Genomic DNA, 20,328 nt, shown 5'->3' with positions numbered 1-20,328 from the left:
ACCAGTGCGATACCATTCATGTGCGAACTGTCAGTTCGCACTGCGATATACGAGCTGATCTGGGGGATGTCGTTAACTTTGTATTGACACCCCCAGCGATTCGCATATGGCAGTGTGAACTGCCATGTGAGTTTAATGCAATGCGGGAACCTGCAGTGGATTTGCAGGGTTCCCGCATCGCAGAAGTGTGAACCGGCACTGACTTATAGGATAGAGCATGTAACTTAGTCAATGAGGTAGTTTAAATAAACATAATTTTTCGTTGCATATGAATGAATGATTGATGTCAGCAGAGCTTCACCTCATTTACAACATGGTATATGTATACAAGTTACAGCCAGCAAGTACAAAGTACAGCAATGTGGTATTGGTACAGGGAGTAGGGACAACTGCAATATGTCTATACACTCGTATCCGGGCACTGCACCCATCTGTCCCATATCTTATCAAACTTGGTGGGACACCCTCTGTGTTTGTAAAGCAATTTATAGAAGGGAATAGTGACACTGACCTCCCGTATCCACCACCTCATTTACAAAGTTAAAGTATTACTAAACCCACAACAATAAAAATCAGTCTGTATATGCAGTAAAGCATGCTTGTTATACTATACTGAATAAAGTGTGTGCGCAGAGCTAATAAGTGGCACATATAGTGCCTAAACCAGTGAAAATGTCCAAAAGGTGGAGCTGAGCCACCAACTAGTGATCAAAAGTGAAAAAAGTCCAAGTGCTCACAGCACTGGTCATGGGCTTGCCCATCCTCCCTTCAACATTAAGGGCTTCCTTTTCCTTTGGGCTCCAGTTGTCCACAATGCCCATACTGGGGAGCGCATACCTTTGACGGACATCCACTGGAACATCATTTTTATATGGTATCGGTTTAAATGTGACGAACCAGGCAGGCTCATTTTGAAACCATTTGTTTTTAACTGGCAAACAGTGGAAACGATATAGTGTGCAATGGATAAGTCTAGACACAGATGTAAGAACTACCCCTGAGGAAGATGTTCTCTGACTTCGAAATGCATTGAGTATGTTTCGCCGTACAAGCTGACTAACACTTGCACTATGTATACTATGTAATATACTGTTTGCATATTTTAATACCTTCATTTTTTGTCAAATCTTTGTTTAAATAAAAATCTATTTTTGCTATATACTATGTTTATGACTTTTATGAGTGCCTCTAAAGTCCCACCACAAGGGGAAAAATCTTTTTTTCTCAATAATTAAGGGATGTGGCACCTATATCAGAATCCTCGCTGAGAGCAACCTGTCTCTCCTACAAGCTTAAACCAGTGCTCAGCCAGACACTGATAGAAGTCACAAGACTGCTACTTACTGCTGATGAGAAAAGGTATTTAACAGTTTATATTTACTAAAATAATTGCATTTCCATGTTCTGTGTACCGTGGGAGACCAGTAGTGAATGCAGGGTCCTGGAAATTACTTTTGCAAAGTGAAAACTCACTGTGAATGAGGTGCAACTGAGTTGAGTGGGATTGCCAATCACATGTGAGAATTTCTTTTTTTTTTTTTAAAGTTTCATTGAACATGATTTTGCATTTTTGTGCAAAGAGAATTTTCACTTAAGATCACCTCATTAAGAGGTGTCAGCATTTTTATTGTATGTTATAATGCTTACTGTTCAAAAAGTGAATCTTGTGCAGATTGTACATGCATTTATTATTATTATTATAGGTAATAGAAGGAACTGTTGCTTTCACACAGTACACATCTACATACATTATTTGCATGTATAAACCACAAAGGTATTTTTAGGAGGTGCAGGACAGAAAGAGGGACCAAATGCAGGTCCCAGCTCATCAAAATAGCAGTATGTCATCTTTACTTTGCCTGCCCTGTCACTATTATGTATTTGCGGTTGCTGGAAATTGGCAGTACAATTCAACATAATAATTGCTACACGTTTTCAGTTCCTAGTTGCTTCAATTTCTATTATGTATTTGTCTCCTACCTGCCTGAAGAAACTTTGCAAGACTTTATTTTAAAAGACTCGTCTAAGGTATTCGCATCTCCTTCATAGATTTGATTTTGACCTCGGAATTCAGGTTCTGAAAATACTTCAACCTTAAAAAAAATCAAATGAAAACAAAAATGTCATAATAAAAAATACTAACAGATTAGAACAGAAAGTGAAATGTATTGCTTGTTTTAATTGTTACAGTTTCTATCAGGACAAGCCAGTGAGGGCTAGGCATATCAGTAAAAAGAGAACATTTATAAGAGTGTTTTTTAATTAGTACTATTTACCTACATGACCTCTACAGTTCACTATTTATAAGTTCTATTCATTTTTGTAATTGGCGCTTGATGTCCTCTGTGGAGTGCTGCGGGGGATGCAGGATATCCTCAGCAGTACTGATGCGGGGCTCAGCCACGGTAACACAATCACGGAGCTTAGACATATCTTGTCCGATGAGGGAAATATCAATTATGACCTCCTCTATATTGGTGGTAAGTGTACTCTGGCACAGCGATATAGCCTCCAGTACTTTGGCCGTATCGGCCACTGTGCGCTCTGTCTCAGTGGAGGAGGCGGCGCTGTCTTCGGCCTGCACGTCCTTATCCAGATGGTGGAACTTTGCAAGCTGAGAGTTGGCTTCAGTGGCTTTCTTGGGCGGCGCATCAGTCCTGGAGGGTCAGCGGATAGTGGGGAACAGGTGAGAGTAGATTTAGCAGGAGTCACGGCCTCAGGATAGATGTACCAGAGATTAGGTAGACAGAGCTCTCACCACCAGCGACTAATCTCATCACGCTCCAGGCCACGCCCCCCTCTATTCATTTTTAAAGTGTGGTTATCAAGACTTACTTTAAGTTACAAGCTAGGAAGAAATATGTCTTAGATCTTCTGCCATAGTTTTATACAAGACGCTGAGTTTCTTATATAGACGATTTTTGATAACGCTTAGTAAAACTGCTATGTTTCAACAATAAAGAGACATATAAAACCAAATTGAGTAAAGTCACCATTCATACCTTAAAATGTCCCCATGGACTATCAAGGGTTTCCTAATGAAAAAAAAAAAGGACAAATATTTACATGGAAAGGATAACATTCTTCAAATACTGTATTCAGGGGAAGCTTACTAAACAAATCATTTTTACAATGGCCTGATAAATCTGTGTTCATTGAAATCTTCCAAGCATGTGCAAAAGAACTTTTATTTGACCCCTTCCAATGCGCCCTGGCATCCCTTAAAACAGTTCTTAACACCTTGTGGGGGGTTCAAAGGATCGGTAGATCCTGTGACCACTGTGATTGGCTTTCAAAATTGGCACATGATCTAAAACCGGTTCTGCCAGCTACCAATCATTTTTTTTTTTTATTTAAATTCCGATTTGTTTATAAAAAAACGTTTTCCACTTTACAGACAAAAATACAAAAACAAAACTACCCAACTTGCAGGGCAGAACAAAGAATCCAATGACACACAAAAAAATTAGGATTAGGAGCGCAATTATCATAATATAATGATTAACAAATGGTCTCTATGAAAAATGAGGATGCGTGCACTCTATCCACTTGCACCATATTGCATCAAACTTTCACATAGAGTTCCTAAGGTAGTATGTTTTTCAAAGAGAATATATCTGTTATTCATTCAGAAAGAGAAGAAGCCAAGGGGAAGTTCACTTGAGTACAATTAGTCTGATTGATTAAATATAAATCCACGTGACCAAGTAAACAAGTAAGAGGGTCAACCAACAAATTAACCACAAAAAGCCAGCTAAGAGTACCTACCACCTCAGCCTAGTATCTTCCTAATGTGGGACAACGCCATAGAAGATAATAAATAAGGGACCAATATCCATATCCACATCTAGCACAGCACAGGGTCATCTTTCAGGCTAATGTTAAATAAAAAGTCAGGAGTTCTTTAAACTCTATGTAAAAAAAATATGTGCGTAGGGTCTATGAAAGGGAGATAATGAAACACTCTGAAGGGATTGTAGAATATCCCCCCAGCTATCATTAGGAATAGAGCCTATATCTCTCTCCCATCGACACCTACCAAAGGAAACCTCAAGAGGAATTGATCTAATAATCCATGGTAGGTGTCCGAAATCAATCCCTTAGTTGATGACGCATTAACAATAGTGTTAATGCGAGGCATGGATGAAAAAGAAACTGATTTTAACTTAGACTGAGCTTGAATAGTGTGCCTAAGGCTGGCCATACACGGTGCATATGTATTTCCTGCAACCACAGGTTGCCACTAATTGTGCAAAAGATATTAAAGTACCCCTATCAGAGATGTTCAAGGGTACATATTCCTGCTTTTTCCCATCTTTGAAATCCCTGGAGCCTACAAATTTCAGGAAAAAGGGGACTATCCCAAATGGGGTTAAATTTAGGAAAGGAGAAAATTTCCAGTTTTTTTTTTTGTCGCATCCCATATTTTGCACATTAGGAAAAGAGTAGGGAATGATACCTGCAAAGCCCATTGAGCTGGCATAACCAAAGTATATAAAGGTTGGTGACCTTGACTCAAACGAGCATAGGCTGTAGGTAGATTTAGAGGACATCTTAGAGTTCCACCCTGCTAGATGTTGTAACTGAGCCGCTAAGAAGTAGATCCATGGATTGGGGACTAATAAACTTTCTGCATCAATAGGATATTGTAAAAAATCCAATTTTATCCCTAGTGACTTCCTCCTCCAGATCAAGTCCCTAAATAAAGTATTAACCCTTACAAAGATCCTCAGGGGTATCCATATAGGACAAATATGGAGAAAATACAGCAACTGCTACCAATAATTAATCTGGACTGAGAACTGCTTGGTCTCGATTTTGGGAGCACGCTTAAAGGGGTTAGTCGGTCATAAAGGGTTTAAAAACTCTCCAGCATATGACTGGATGTTTAAATATCTGTAGAGCTAGCATAAAATGTACACCACTACTAAATCTACCCCACATAGTGTCCAATTTTTTTTACTTTTTTAACAAACTGTACAGTGGAACTGAAAACAAATTATAGGAAGGATTCAATCTGCATCTTTGGAGCTATGTGGCCATTGTAATTCATGTAACAGATTTGTAGTTTGAAATAACACAGTACATGTATGAAGAATCTATCCTATGATCCCTGACATACCATAAGAATTGGCTGTACAGAAGAGATTTTGGAGCTCTTCGCTCCCCAGTCACCAAAGTTAGAGTACATTCCTTTCTCCAGTATGTATTGTTCCCCAGTAAAGTCAGGATATTCGTAAGCCACCCATCTGAAAAGTAAAACAGAATTGTCAATACACATTAACAGCAAGTGTTTTTGTAAACCACAATCTCCTTATCTAGAAATAGCGCAATCTAATTAATGATAAAATAAATCATCATCATTAAATCCAGTTTGTTGGCACCCTTAAACTATCGACTGTTTTGATGTAATCCAAATATTCAAATATGCTTTAACTAAAACAGCCTTTAGTGCCGGTTCACATTTATGCGATGAGGGAACGCTGCGAATATGCAGCGTGATCCCGCTTCGCATCTGCACCTCTGGCAGTTCACACTGCCATATGCGATACGCAGGGGGTGGCAATTAAAAGTTAACGACACCCCCAGTTGCGATCGCATATCGCAGTGCGATCTGCAAGTTCGCACAGAATCGGATCGCACTAGTGTGAACCACTATGCGATCTGATTCTGCTGCGAATAAAAAAAAGCCTCATGTGCGAGTTTAGTGTGGATGCGGTGCAAATTCAGCCATACAAAGTGTATGGCTGAAATTCGCACCGCACATGAGATCGCATGTAATTTAGGAGCAGTGCGCTCCGAATTACATGCGATCTCCGCAATCGCACAAATGTGAACCGGGGCTTACATTCATAACCACGTTTGCCTACAGTGTCAGTTGACCACTTGGTTGAATACAACAGTAAAAAAGTATGAAACGTTATGCAAGATAATAGTGCAGAGCCTTACCATTAGATTAAATCTAAACCAAAAGCAAATATAAAAATTGATGCGCTTCTGCAAGTTATTAAAACGTCATGAGTTATATTTTCTTAAAATATTACCAGTTACGTGAATTTGACTGGTTTTGAGCCTGCTGCAGTCTCTGTACAGCAGAGCTCAGGATGGAAGAGGAAGAAGCAACAGCAGCAGAAAAAGCCAATAAGTTCATGTGTTGACAAGAAGCATTCTGATAGAAGCAAACTGACAGAGAGCTGAGTTTATGATTGTTCTGCTTTTCCTTCATTGTCCAGTCACGGGCTTGGAGCAGGTTCACAAGAGCCTGGGCTCAGAACAAGTGGGTTAAATGATGCTGTCTGTCATTTATACTAACCGCTTTCTGGTAAGGAGATATGAACATTGGTTTATTCATCTGACACTGGAATTTTGGAATTTGGACTGTGTCTACCATTTGGATACAGATTTGTTATCATTGTGGACTATTTATCAATTATTGTGCTTTATCTGATGATCATTTGTCGATTCAGTACATATTAGCGCAACTTAGCCCTTTACATTTTTACCTTTGCTTGTCACAATTTAAGTTGCTGCTGTTTTCTATTAGTTAGCGCAGTTATATTCTTTCTTTTTCATTTATACTAAAAGAATGAGGACTTCTAGTGGAATAGAAGTACTATGAGGAGAAGCTCTAGAATGGAGGTGAGCATTGCAGAAAAAGTACTTTATATTTTCATGGACTATTGTTTTTTTTTTAGTTCAGTTTGACTTAAGTTTGTTAAAGTTTAACTGTAGCCAAAACTTTTTTTAGCTTTGGACCAAAGGTTTAAAACCTGAATTAGATGCTTATTTTTGTCTGCTTCCACTATAACTAAAACGGGAAGTGAGGGTAATTTTATAAGCAGGAACACATAAAGAAGTATACAGCCTACTTACATTTAATAAATCAACTCCCAGCATTGAGTCAGGCCAAGTGTGTCTATAGAAATGTTTCTAACAATGGCTATTTTTAGTCAATGAAATACTAGATGTCACATCTTTCACCAGACCAATCAACGAACAACACATTTCAAGTGTTTTTCTATATAAGAATTCTCCTACTGTTTTGCCATCCTTTTGTCTTTTTAATGGTAACTCTTTTCTAAATAATAACTAAACATATCCAGAACACAGTGTTTACAGGATTTTTTATACTGCCGAGGGCACACAGGAAATTACAAATCATTGCCATGCTGACAGGAGACATCTTCTGACAAGTCTGTTATTATATTAGGTGTGACCCAGGAATGTATGCAAGCATGTCATAACAAAGGATGTTCAGACCAGTCTGCTTAATGAACCTGCTTCAACAGTTCCAATTTAGAGCATGTGGTTTTCCAGTAACCAAATTAGCATTTGCTGTGAAATTCTTAAATGAGAAGTGATCAGATACTGTATTGTTAATCAGGATTAGCTTCATTTGTATATTTGCCACTTCCTGACTAAGAAAGGTCATATTTAATGATGAGCTAATCACTCTGCTTATTCCACCTTTCAGCAAACTCCCAGCATTAAGCCAACCATAGACAGATCAAAATTCAGCCACTTCAGCAGGAACTGGCAGAATTTTGATCAATCTATGGGCAGACTGGTTGTACTGAAGTCTATCAATCGACTTCAGTACAACCAGCCTGAGGTTTTTTTTTTCATTCAGTTACTGCTGGCGACTATAGCTGCCAGCAATGATCATTGTATTCTGATGACTGGGAAACCTCCTGCTGTCAGAATACAATAGCGCAGCGGGAGGGAATCCCTCATAAACAATGACTGTGTTGATGGGGGAAACAGAGAAATTTTCTTTCCTTCAACCCCTGTTTGAAGGAAAGAAAGTTGTATAATATTCGGCTGCCTTAGACTGACAGCAAATTTCAATTACTTACATTACATTTATATTTGCATTACATTTATCTGCTTAGCTTTCAATATAACTTTACGCACAGTCTGCCGCATCAACTATTAGAGCCGCATTTATTTGTATGTTGAGATGCTTTTACCACTTCCCGCCCGCCATATAGCAAAATGACAGCTGGGAAGTGGTTGCTCTATCCTGACTGGCCGTCATATGACGTCCAGCAGGATAGACCGCTGTGTGTGACTCTGACACACCGCATCTCCGATCCCGGTAAAGAGCCTAATGACGTCCAATCACAGCTGGTCACATAGTAAATAGGAAGTGCCGTTGATCGGCTTTCATAAGTTTGTGCCTGACAGGCACTAGTAGAGGAGAGCAGATCGGCGGCTCTCCTGACGGAGGGGGGGGGGGGGTTTCTGTGCTGGTAATCAGAGCATTGATTACCAGTGCAGACCCTTGGGGGGGATGCCACTAGAGCCACCAGGGATTGCCCACCCATGGCCAGCAGGGATTGCCCACCCATGGCCACCAGGGATGCCCACCCATGGCCACCAGGGATGCCCACCCATGGACACCAAGGCTCAGGGACCCTTTCAGTGCCCTCCTCATCAGAGCTGCCCATGATTGCCATCTATCTGTGTCGCCCACCAATGCATCTATTAGTGCCGCCCACCAGTGTCCATTATTGCCCATCAGTGCCGCCTATCAGTGCCGCCTATCAGTGCCAACCAATGCTACATATCAGTGCTACCTATCAGTGCCACATATACGTGCCCATCAGTGCTGCATATCAGTGCCACCTATCAGTGCTGCATATTAGTGCCTCATCATCAGTGCCACCCCATCAGTTCTGCATATTAGTGCCTCATCATCAGTGCCATCCCATCAGTGCCTGTCAGTGCGGCCTCATCGGTGCTCATCAGTGCAGGAAAAAACGTATCTATTAACAAAATTTTATAACAAACAAAAATTTTTTTTTTTTTTTAACTTTTCGTTTATTTTTTTATTTGTGTAGCAAAAAAGAAAAAACCTTGCAGTGATCAAATACCACCAAAGGAAAGCTCTATTTGTGGGAAAAAAATTACATCAATTTGGTTTAGGTACAGTGATGCATGACCGCGCAATTGTCATTCAAAATGCAAAAGCGTTAAAAGCTAAAAATTGGCCTGGGCAGGAAGGGGGTGAAAGTGCCCTGTATTGAAGTGGTTAAGTTAGGCAACCTATTCATTTTCAATGAGCTGTTAACTTTCCACCAAAAGCACACCTTTATTTCTTACAACAAATTCACATTTGTTCATTGTGGTGCGGTATATTGGTATTAACTGTGTATGTTCTATATTCAGATTTTAAAATTTTGCAGTGATTGAGAACAAAGTAATTTACAATGTAAACTAAAATATGTAACATTAGGAAGATAAAAATGATACGTACACTCCACTTAATATATTAATAGATTGTATCTTTGTTCCAAAACCCGTATCTTCCATATTTGCTATAATCCCCAGGACATTGATATTTGCTGCCTTTTCATCAAAGTCTTTCTCACTGTACATTATCATGTGGGGAGTTGAAAAGTCCTGAGAGGGAAATAATAAAATAGTTTCACAATTATTTATAAAAGTACATAAGAGCTGACTGACACACTAAGGATCAACATAGATTACTTGTTTTTTTTTTTCAATCAGCAAGCAGGCTTATCGGAAAAAAGAAAAAAAAGTAGATTCACCCATCCCCACAAGTGAGATGGATAGAGGAATCCTCCCCCCTGAGAAATTGTATTCTGACAGCGGGAACTCTCTGCTGTCAGAATACAATGATCAGCGGCCGCAGCCAGTGATCAAGAAAACATTTCTAACATTCCTGTTCAACAGAAGTTGATTGCTAGATTATTAGGAATAACTAATAATATGTGTGTGATGCAGGTTAGTTTCCCTTAATTAAGGCTGAAATTCTTTTATGCGATTTCTTTTTTGAAATCCATTTGTGATTGCAATATAAATTTTGTAGTCCAAATGTAAAATGCCTCTTACCATGAGAACGTTAATTGCCCTTGCAGCATAGAACTAGGAATGTGCAACTGTGGGGTTGATTTACTAAAACTTAAGAGTGCAAAATCTGGTGCAGCTCTGCATAGAAACCAATTAGCTTCCGAGTTTTTTTGTCAAAGCTTAACCACTTGCTGACCGCCGCAAGTAGATATACTGCGGTGGTCAGCCCCTCACAGGCAAAGTGACGTATGGGTACGTCACTAGCCTGTGAGGCTCTGGGGAGCCAGCGCGCTCCCGCTCCCACGCGGTCACAGACCCCCCGCGCGTGTGACCGGAGGACCCGATGTCCGCCGGTCACTCTGCGATCGTCGCTGCAGAGGGAGAATTCTCCCCTGTGTAGAAACACTGATCATACGGTTCTACTATGTAGGACCGTTGATCATTGTTCCTACAGCTCAAGCCACAGCCAATCACAGTTAGAATCACGCCCCTAGGGACACACACAGCCCCTCCCTCTCAAATAAAGTTAACCCCTTCACTACCAGTGTATTTTTACAGTAACAGTGCATATGTATAGCACTGATTACTGCAGTAATGTCACTGGTAACCCCAAAAGTGTAAAAAATGTCAGTCAAGGGTCTGATCTGTCCGCCGCAATGTCGCAGTACCGCAAAAAAAAAAAAAAAATCGCAGATCGCCGCCATTACGCGTAAAAAAAACAACAAAAATTACAAAAATCTTTCCCTTAGTTAGTAAACGCGATAACTTTTGCGCAAACCAATCAAAATACGCTTTTTGCGATTTTTTTTTACCAAACATATGTAGCATAAAACAAATTGGCAGAAAATGTTAAATTTTGATTTTTAAATTTTTTTGGGGGGGGATTTCATATAAAAAAAATGTGAAAAATATTGTTATTTTTGCAAAATTGACGCTCTTTTTTTGTTTATAGCGCATGATCAAAAAATCACACAGGTGATCAAATACCACCAAAATAAAGCACTGTTTGTGGGAAAAAAAGGACGTCAAATTTGTTTAGGTATGGCGTCGCACGACTGCGCAATTGTCCGTTAAAGTCACGCAGTGCCGAATCGCAAAATACCCCCTGGTCAGGAAGGGGGTAAAATCTTCCGGGGGTTAAGTGGTTAAAGTAGAAGTTCACTCTAAAATTTATAAATCTACTTGCATCCACAATCTAAGACTAACCTATCTAGCCCTGTAAAGAAGAAATCGCTATACATACCTTTTCTGAAGCCGCTCTGGCCCGGTCCTACGCTGAGCTGTCAGCGGTGGCTTTACTGTGGAAGCTGATGCAGAGGAGGCAGCCGACAATGGAAGCCCCATAGTAACTCAATGGGTGCCATCACTTCCCAGCCGTTGTCGGCTGTCTCTTCTGCAGAGCTTCCACCGCTGGAGACCGGACCAGAGCAGCTTCAGAAAAGGTATGTATAGCGATTTATTCTTTACTGGATAGGTTAGTCTTAGATTGTGGATGCCAGTAGATTTATAGATTTTATTATTAGGGTGAACTTCCACTTTAATGGAACTAGCCGAAGTTAGAAGCTAAATGGCTACCATGCACAGCTGCTCCAGATTTTGCACTCTCTAATTTTAGTAAATCAACCCGTGTGTCAAACTGAAAAAAATAGCCATTAAGTTATTGTCAAGTTAAATTAGGCATAGCAGCGCTGCTAAACTTGGCCTGAGCTTGAAAGAAAAATCTCTGGCCAGGAATGAATGTACTGCAAGTACTCTTAGTAAAAGTGCTTATGGGTTAAACATGATGCACGAGGAACAACTTACAGATAAAACTGGACGTAATGACTGCAGTAATCCATTGTAGCCTCCCCAGTTACACCACTCTTCATAATCACCTTCCTCCAGCAAATACTGGTGACCTTCAAATCCACGCTTCTCATAGCCAACCCACCTAGATTAAACAAAATAAACCAGTACAGGATACATCATCACACTGCTCGAAACAATATCACATATAAACAAAGTGCTCTAGATTTGCACCAAGTAGGCTTGTTCTATAACAGAGGCAAATACTCACAATCCACTAATAACTCTCATAGATCCAACTGTAGAAAAGGGAATCCCTACATCCTCTCCTGATCCTTCTGGTATTTCAAGGTTCTCAAACGTCATTGTTTCTTTGTCCAGCTCCACTTGTCTTCCTTCAAACATGGGTTTCTCAAAAATAATTATCTAATACATGAAAATGAAAATTTTTAGTCCAATGAAAGGAATAGGGGATATGATATTTGTTTTACAGTATATGGTGCAATGTTCCCCTTCTGTACATAATATAATATACACAAATCATAGGCCAGTCTTAGGCCAGCATGGAAGCGTCAAATCTCGGCCAGTTCAGTAGGGATTAGCCAAGATTCGAAACATGTATGAACAGGCTGATTGTACCCAAGTCCATCCATCGATCAATTTAGGGACCACTAGCATGTTGGATTTTTAGGATGTGATTATTGCCAGCAGCTATAGCCACTAGTAATAATCACGGTTTTCTCCAGGCCAGGACAGCTCCCTGCTCCCCCCAGCCGGGAGAACACAATAGCTCATCAACATTGACTGTGTTGAAGGGAAAATGAAGTGATTTTCTACCTGCAACTATGGCCTGCTTAAAACTACAGAAAATTATCCAGAGCTTTTTTTCTCAGAGAATAAGTGCAGGAACTCAACTACTTCTCCCCTCCACCCAGCCACATCGAAAGGCGGGTGTGGCCAAATTGAAATTCCAACAGTGGAAGGATTTTAAAGGGGCAATAAATACCAGGACTGTACCCAAGTCGATGGATGGACTTGAGTACAATCAGCCTGCCCATAGTTTGAATCTCAGCATGTCCCTGCTGAACCAGCCGAGATTTAAATCATCTATGCCCGACTTTACAGATACAACTAGCCCTTTACCCACATCACGCCCGGCCTTTGGCAGAATGACGGCCGGGCGGGGGATCAGTTATCCTGACTGGGCGTCATATGATGTCCAGTAGGATAAGCCGATTGCATGCGGCCCGAGGGCGCACAATGAGAAGATCAGTAGTGTGGTATGTCGCTCTGACACACCGCATCTCCAATCTCGGTAAAGAGCCTATGATGTAGGCTCTTTACCATGTGATCAGCTGTGTCCAATCACAGCTGGTCATATCTTAACCAGGAAGTGCTGTTTTTTAGCTTTTCATCTATTCACGCTGATAAGAAATGGGTAGAGGAGAGCCAATCAGTGGCTCTCCTGACAGGGAGGGGGGGTCTGCACTGATAATTAGTGCATCAATTATCAGTGCAAACCCATTAAGGATGCCCACAAGTGCCCACCTAAAGTACCAACCCGTTCCCACCAGGGATGCCAATCAGTGCCTATCAGGGATACCAATCAGTGCCCATTAGGGATGTCAATGAGTGCCCATTAGTAATGCCTGCAGTGCCTCCTCATCAGTGCTGCCTATCAGTGCCCATCAGTGCTGCATATCAGTGCCGCATATCAGTGCCCATCAGTGCTGCATATCAGTGCCCATCAGTGCTGCCCCATCAGTGCCCGTCAGTGAAGGAGAAAACGTACTTATTTACAAAATTTTATAACAGAAATGAACAATTTTTTTTTCTAAATTTTCAGTCTTATTTGCTTATCAAAAAAAAAAAACGGTGGTGATCAAATACCACCAAAAGAAAGCTCTATTTGTGGGGGGAAAAAAATGATAAGTTTCATATGGGTACAGCGTTGCACGACCGTACAATTGTTATTCAAACTGCGACAGCATAAAAGCTGAAAATTGGCCTGGGCAGGAAGGGGGTGAAAGTGGTGTGAAAGTGCGGCCCGCAATGAAATTGAACTTGGTACCCCTGCTCTAGAACATGTCTCGGCATTAGCTCTTTCGACATCTTACTGTACTAAGAAACAGGGTTTACTACTCCCTGTGACATCATCACTTCCAGCAGCTGCAAGAAAGACTACTGATCTTGTCATGCCTCCAGAACTACATCTTCCAAGCGCCCTTTTCCTATACACATTTCAACTAAATCACTAAAGGAGATTAAAATCCCCAGATAATACATTTTATGAGTATTTACCTTCTAATATCCAATCATTCAAAAAGAAAATTCCTGTTCACCTAATATACCCAGTCATGTGCAAATTAAATGAGTAAACAGAAATTTTCTTTTCACCTAACTGGTTAAATCAAGTAAATCAGCCTCAGTGTGTGGGCAAGCTCTCAAGAGTCAAGGCAGCATTACAGCTTTGCTGGGAAATAAGGAACCCTATGCAAATGAAGAGGGAAAGAGAGGGGTAAGATCAGGAATGTTCTGTAGAAAAGGAGGCAGCACAGACAATGATGGTTGGAACTCAGTGCAGTAAAGGTATTGTGCTATCAGCCCAAAAAGTAAGTTAGGAGCAAACTGGATTTCTGGCAATCAACAGGTATGTTTCTGTACTTGCAGTCTTTTTAAAGTTATTAAACACGGAGAGTTGTGTATGCCTTGGAAAGATGTACTGAATACGTTTCTGTTATTTTTGCCCCGATATGCATGGTAATGGTTACTTTCCATGCCTGATTATTTGCACATTTTACTTTACAGTAACAGTTCTCTTACCTTTGGTTCATAGGGGATTTCAACTTTGCGACTTCCCTGTAGAAAAAAAAAAAATACTTTAGTAAATAGCATATACACAATAAAATAAAGGTTTTCACGGGGCCTGGCGCTTTACCAGCCTAGGTTTTATACACAAAATTGTTTAAGTGCAAAAAATAATAATGTGCAAAAGTAGAGAGACCCTATAATAAATAATCAGTCCGTAACCAACTCTGTCTTTAAATAGTGGCATTTCTTTAACTGTAACTGTGCAGACTAAAGTTCTTCAACATTAAAGGTGGGCTCACCCTGCTGGTGAGGTATTTGTCCAATTCAGTCATTTACAACTGCATCGGGGAACATAAGTATGTCTGTAGACCCTCTCTGATGCCCCTTGCCCAGGGAGGGCATTTGATGACCAAGATGAAGTATTCTGCCTGTTTTATCCTAAGACAGCTTAGGCATGAAGTGGCCTCCCTCTCTCCAGGCACGAGCATGCAAGTTTACCAGATGTGTTAGGATGTGTTTAAACATATTTATTATTCAAATATGAAAAAAAAAATGAAATTTAAGTTTTAAATAGGGAATGGTTAGAACCAAAAAATATTACCCTTTTGAATATCCTCCTACTTTCTGTTCCTATGACAAAGACACACAGAGTAAATCTCCTCAGTAGGAACACTGAAAATAGTAGGAACCTAACAGGAGTTCTAACCATTCCCTACTCTACCCAAAACAAAAAAGATACACTTTATTGACTTGTAGTCATGACTATAATCTCATAACTAACTACTGTTTAAAGTGTAGGTTTAGTTTGTACAGTACCTTGAAAAAGTATTCATATCCCCTGAAATTTTCCACATTTTGTCATGTTACAACCAAAAACGTAAATGTATTTCATTGGGATTATATGTGATAGACCAACGCAAAGTGGCACATAATTGTGAAGTTGAAGGAAAATGATAAGTGGTTTTCGAACTTTTTTACAAATAAATATCTGAAGAGAGCAGCGTGCATTTGTATTCATGTAAGAAAAGAAACGGCCGCACATCCAGGAATTCCAATTGCCTTTAATTTCCAAAGTGATGGCAAAGTGATGACACCAAAGACACCAACATAAGGTCACGTAGATGCTTTTCACACATACATCTTGTGCTTAATCCTTACTTGATTAAGCACAAGATGCATGTGTGAAACGCATCTACGTGACCCTATGTTGGTGTCTTTGGTGTCATCACTTTGTCATCACTTTGGAAATTAAAGGCAATTGGAATTCCTGGATGTGCGGCCGTTTCTTTTCTTACAAGTTTTCCACGGAGGCGGGCCGGGGCTAGCACTCTATGGGATATTCCACCTCTAAGCTACCATCACACACCTGGAGCAGCGTTTTCTCCCTTCAGTGCATTTGTATTCAGCTTCCCTGAGTCAATACTTTGTAGAACCACCTTTCGCTGCGATTACAGCTGCAAGTCTTTTTTGGTTTGCCTCTACCAGCTTTGCACACCTAGAAAGTGACATTTTTGCCCATTCTTCTTTGCAAAATAGCTCAAGCTGTGTCAGATTGGATGGAGAGCATCTGTGAACAGCAATTTTCAAGTCTTGCCACAGATTCGTAATTGGATTTAGGTCTGGACTTTGACTGGGACATTCTAACACATGAATATGCTTTGATCTAAACCATTCCATTTTAGCTCTGGGTGTATGTTTAGGGTTGTTTTTTATGCTGGAAGGTGAACCTCCATCCAAGTCTTTTGCAGACTCTAACAGGTTTTATTATAAGATTGCCCTGTATTTGGCTCCATCCATCTTCCCATCAAATCTGACCAGCTTCCTGTCCCTGCTGAAGAAAAGGATCCCCACAACATGATGCTGCCACCACCATGTCTTATGGTGGGGATGGTGCGTTCAGGGTGATGTGCAGTGTTAGTTTTCCGACGCACATAGCATTTTGCTTTTAGGCCAAAAAGTTAATATGTGGTCTTATCTGACCAGAGCACCCTCTTCCACATGTTTGCTGTGTCCCCCACATGGCTTCTCGCAAACTGCAAATGGGACTTCTTATGGCTTTCTTTCAACTCTGGCATTCTTCATGCCACTCTTCCATAAAGGGCAGATATGTGGAGTGCGTGACGAATAGTTGTCCTGTGGAAGGATTCTCCCACCTGAGCTGTGGATCTCTACAGCTCCTTCAGAGGTACCATCAGTTTAGGTGGACGAACATGTCTTCTATGACAATAGTAGGTTTGCAGTTGTGTCATACTCTTTTCATTTTCGGATGATGGATTGAACAGTGCTCTGTGAGATGTTCAAAGCTTATATTTTTTTATATAACCTAACCCTGCTTGAAGTTTCTCCACAATTTTATCCCTGACCTATCTGGTGTGGTCCTTGGCCTTCATGATGCTGTTTGTTCACTAAGGTACTCTAAAACCTCTGAGGGTTTCACAGAACAGCTGTATTTATACTGATATTAAATTACACACAGGTAGACTCTATTTACTAATTGGGTGACTAGATTTTAGTTAGGGATATCAGAGTAAAAGGGACTGATTACAAATGCACTCCACACATTTCAGATATTTATTGGTAAAAAATAAAATAAAAAAAACACATTTATCATTTTCCTTCCACTTCACAATTATGTGCCAATTTGTGTTGGTCTATCACATAAAATTCCAATAAAATACATTTACATTTTTGGTTGTAACATGACAAAATGTGGAAAATTTCAAGGGGTATGAATACTCTTTCAATGCACTGTATAAAGACAGTGTAAGGAAGGATTAAAACATGTGAGATTATTTTCTGCTGTGTACATCCAGTTGGTGAGATTTCCCTTCCATTCCTGTCCTGAACAGGGAATTTCTCTCATAGAAAATTGTTAAAAGAACAAGAGTCCATACTGGAAAATATACCCTTTTTTCCTGTTCCAAAAATGTTGGACTTTCTCTCTCAAGGTGAATTTGATTTAAATCAAGTTACATTAATTTAAATCACGATTTAAATAATGTTTTAAATCACTAGTAAAAAGACTTGATTTAAATCAACTCAATTTAAATCATAATTTTTAAAGAGCAACTGTCATCTCTGTCCCGCAGCGGCTTCTCCTCTGACTCGCTGTTGACTCACCGACAGTCCCATTAATTTGGGACGGCTGATGATGTGGCAGTGACACAACAAGGTGAGGGACGTGGCGGCAGCAGGTGAGTGGATACCTGCTAACAGGCACTGCGAAGATGGATCTGAAATGCGGGTGCCCTTTAAACGTATGGACTTATTCTTGCTGGTAGTTAGAATCTTTATTATTTGAAAACAAAATTAAGGTCTCTTATTCAGAATAATAAGCGGTCATGTAAGTAAAACAGCATTATCAGAACAGATTCAATCATACAGTTTGTAGTGTACATAGATTTGCAAAACAATAGGATAAAGGAAAATTCCTGAACTTTGTTTTATCTCATGGTTACTGTGAAATTGCGTTAATGCATCAATGCAGTGCATGCTATCTTAGCTTGCAGAGCTTGGATTTATTGAATTTGTTTTCTAAAAATGTGAATATTGCAGAATATTGCATACAGCCTCATGCTACATAACTAAGCTCATTTCATGCTGAATAAACTGAATTATTAATTAATCTTTAAAAGAAAACTATCTTTAGATAGCTTTTTCTCCAAAAGCATTTTAATAAAATAAATTTGATAAAGATAAAAAAAAAAATCATTGATTTTTATCCACCCTTCTCTCTTTTAGTCCCAGTGACAATGCTCAAGAGGATACAGAGAGTAACATTTTTGCTTGCTTGCTTTCATTAGCCAAGTATTAGGAATTAAACATGCAAAAGGTTTACTATCACAATTAATTTAAAGTAGAACTAAAGGCAAAAGTTTTTTTTTCATTTTAGATAGAGTAAGGGAGAGTTATAATCTCTGTCAAATTTTTTTTGCCATCTGTGTCTCATTTCAGGGATTTCCCTTCACTTCCTGTCCTATAGCCAGGAAGTGAGAGGAAATCACTGCAAATTCAGGGAATTCCTGGGGATCCTCAGGTCACCAGAACTAGTGTCCCCATTGGAAGATTTCCCTCTATTACTTTTCTGGTGACAACCCAAAATTTGGCATTTTCTTTTACTTTCACTTTCAATGATAATGGTAAATAGAACAAATAGAGAGTGTGAATCTCCTTAACGGGGGGCAGAGACAGCCTCAAGGTAAAAAAACTTACAAGCATTCCAAACCCCTTTTCACTCTATCCAAAACTAAAAAAAAAAAAAAAAATGATAATTTTGCTTTACTTTAACGGTTTTGGTTTCAATATCTATAGCAACTGAGCTAAAACAATTAATACAAGGATCTCACCATTTTTAAAGGCCTCAGTGATCCAATGTAAGCCTCTTGAGTATTCCAAAATGACAGGTCAGGGTATTCTCCAGGCTCCAGTATAAAGGGTATCCCTTGAAATGCAGGTTCCTCATAGATTAGCCATCTATATATAAAAAGAGAGGTTTAGTCAGAAAATTGGGATTTGTGACTTACCTTAAAATGCATTTCTCTGCGTTCATTGACTGACACAGCTCTATAGGATTCTTGACCATTGGGTTATACTGTCCCCTACAGGAGTAGGACGCTAGGCAGAAAAAAGAACTTGACTATGTAGAACTATGGGCAGTCCTAGGTGGTATACTCCCCATCTTTGCTATAAGTCCTCAGTTTTGTTACAATTAGTGTCAGAAGTATTACAGCTTCAAAGCGGGGTGGGTGTGGTGTCTGTCAATGAACGCAGAGCAATGGATTTTACGATTAAGTCAAAAATCACATTTTACTTTCATTCATTGACGGACATAGCCCCATAGAACTCTTGACTATTGGGACGTACCAAATCTCAAGGCTAAAGAGTAGCAAACCAGATAACAGGAGCTCAACAAAAAACAACTGGAGCCCACCTGAACAATACACCCTAAAGAGGGCCTAGACCCTCTAAACAGCAGCCTGCAAAACCTTGCAACCAAAGGAAGCATCCGCAGATGCAAACAAATCTACTCAGTCTATCTGATCCATCTGGAAATGGTTGAAGAAGAAGCGGACTTTTCTTGGCCCATCTGTGAGCACAAACAGTGAGTCTGACCTCCGAAAAGACTCCGTAGCTGCCAGGTACACCCAAACTACATCCAGGGCATTGCTCCTTACCAGGGCCTGTTATACAACAACTAGGGGGACTACAGAGTCTGAAGTAGTCCCCCTAGTTGTAGTAGAACAGGCTCTGGTAAGGAGGAATGCTTGGCTCTGTAGTGCCCCTAGTTGTATTATAGCAGGCCCTGGTAAGGAGGAATGCTGGGCCCTGTAGTGCCCCGACTTACCAGGAAGCAGAGCTGCAGCCAGTTGTGGATGAAGTAGCGGTAGGTGTATGAGTAGGGCTCGGACAGGTCCTGGGTGATGAGCCTCATGTCGGGAATTTGGAGCTCGGACTAGTGCAGTGCACGGTACAGGCGGAAAGCAGGGCCTCCTCACTCCCCTGCGGTCAACTCAGGCTGTCTGCCGAGAACCGCACCGCTAACAGAAGTGTACCGAGCTGGGAAGGCCGCGACTTCGGGCAGCCGGGCTATCAGAGCGGGCGGTCGGGCAGCAGCGTGCTAAGTGGGCGTTCCGTGTGTATCCCGGGGCCAGAGAGAGCACTGATAGCTCCGCTCTCCTCCTCTCCCATGCCGCGAGGAGGAGCTCCATATCCCACAAGCCCGGCCAGCGCCGCCATGTCACTTCTGTCCCCGCCCCCGGAAGTGACGTCATTAGGTAATCGATTATTCAACCACCCCGAATCGATGCAGAATCGTGAAGGGTCGCATCGCGATGCATCGATTCGGCGATTATATTCAGCAGCCCTAGTAGACACCATCAGGCCCAACACCCACATGCAAGTCTGGAGGGATAACCA

General features: G+C 40.6%; 1 protein-coding gene across 3 annotated transcripts in view; it reads right to left on the bottom strand.

The window, feature by feature from the left end:
• Positions 1 to 20,328, bottom strand: part of CRYBG1 (crystallin beta-gamma domain containing 1) — a 399,356-nt gene that overhangs the window by 23,609 nt on the left and 355,419 nt on the right. For all 3 annotated transcript variants that reach the window (XM_082249793.1, XM_082249795.1, XM_082249794.1), the window contains 8 exons: positions 18,759 to 18,885; positions 14,425 to 14,460; positions 11,873 to 12,027; positions 11,620 to 11,746; positions 9,260 to 9,405; positions 5,123 to 5,249; positions 3,003 to 3,035; positions 1,981 to 2,093 (listed from right to left, as the gene is read on the bottom strand). In XM_082249793.1, the coding sequence (XP_082105919.1) occupies positions 1,981 to 2,093; positions 3,003 to 3,035; positions 5,123 to 5,249; positions 9,260 to 9,405; positions 11,620 to 11,746; positions 11,873 to 12,027; positions 14,425 to 14,460; positions 18,759 to 18,885 (864 nt within the window). The remainder of the gene's footprint in view (positions 1 to 1,980; positions 2,094 to 3,002; positions 3,036 to 5,122; positions 5,250 to 9,259; positions 9,406 to 11,619; positions 11,747 to 11,872; positions 12,028 to 14,424; positions 14,461 to 18,758; positions 18,886 to 20,328) is intronic.

The sequence above is a fragment of the Pelophylax lessonae genome, assembly GCF_965119305.1.
Source record: "Pelophylax lessonae genome assembly, chromosome: 3".
Lineage (NCBI taxonomy): Eukaryota > Metazoa > Chordata > Amphibia > Anura > Ranidae > Pelophylax > Pelophylax lessonae.
The sequence above is the reverse complement of the archived record's forward strand: the minus strand, read 5'-3'. Positions and strand labels throughout refer to the sequence as shown.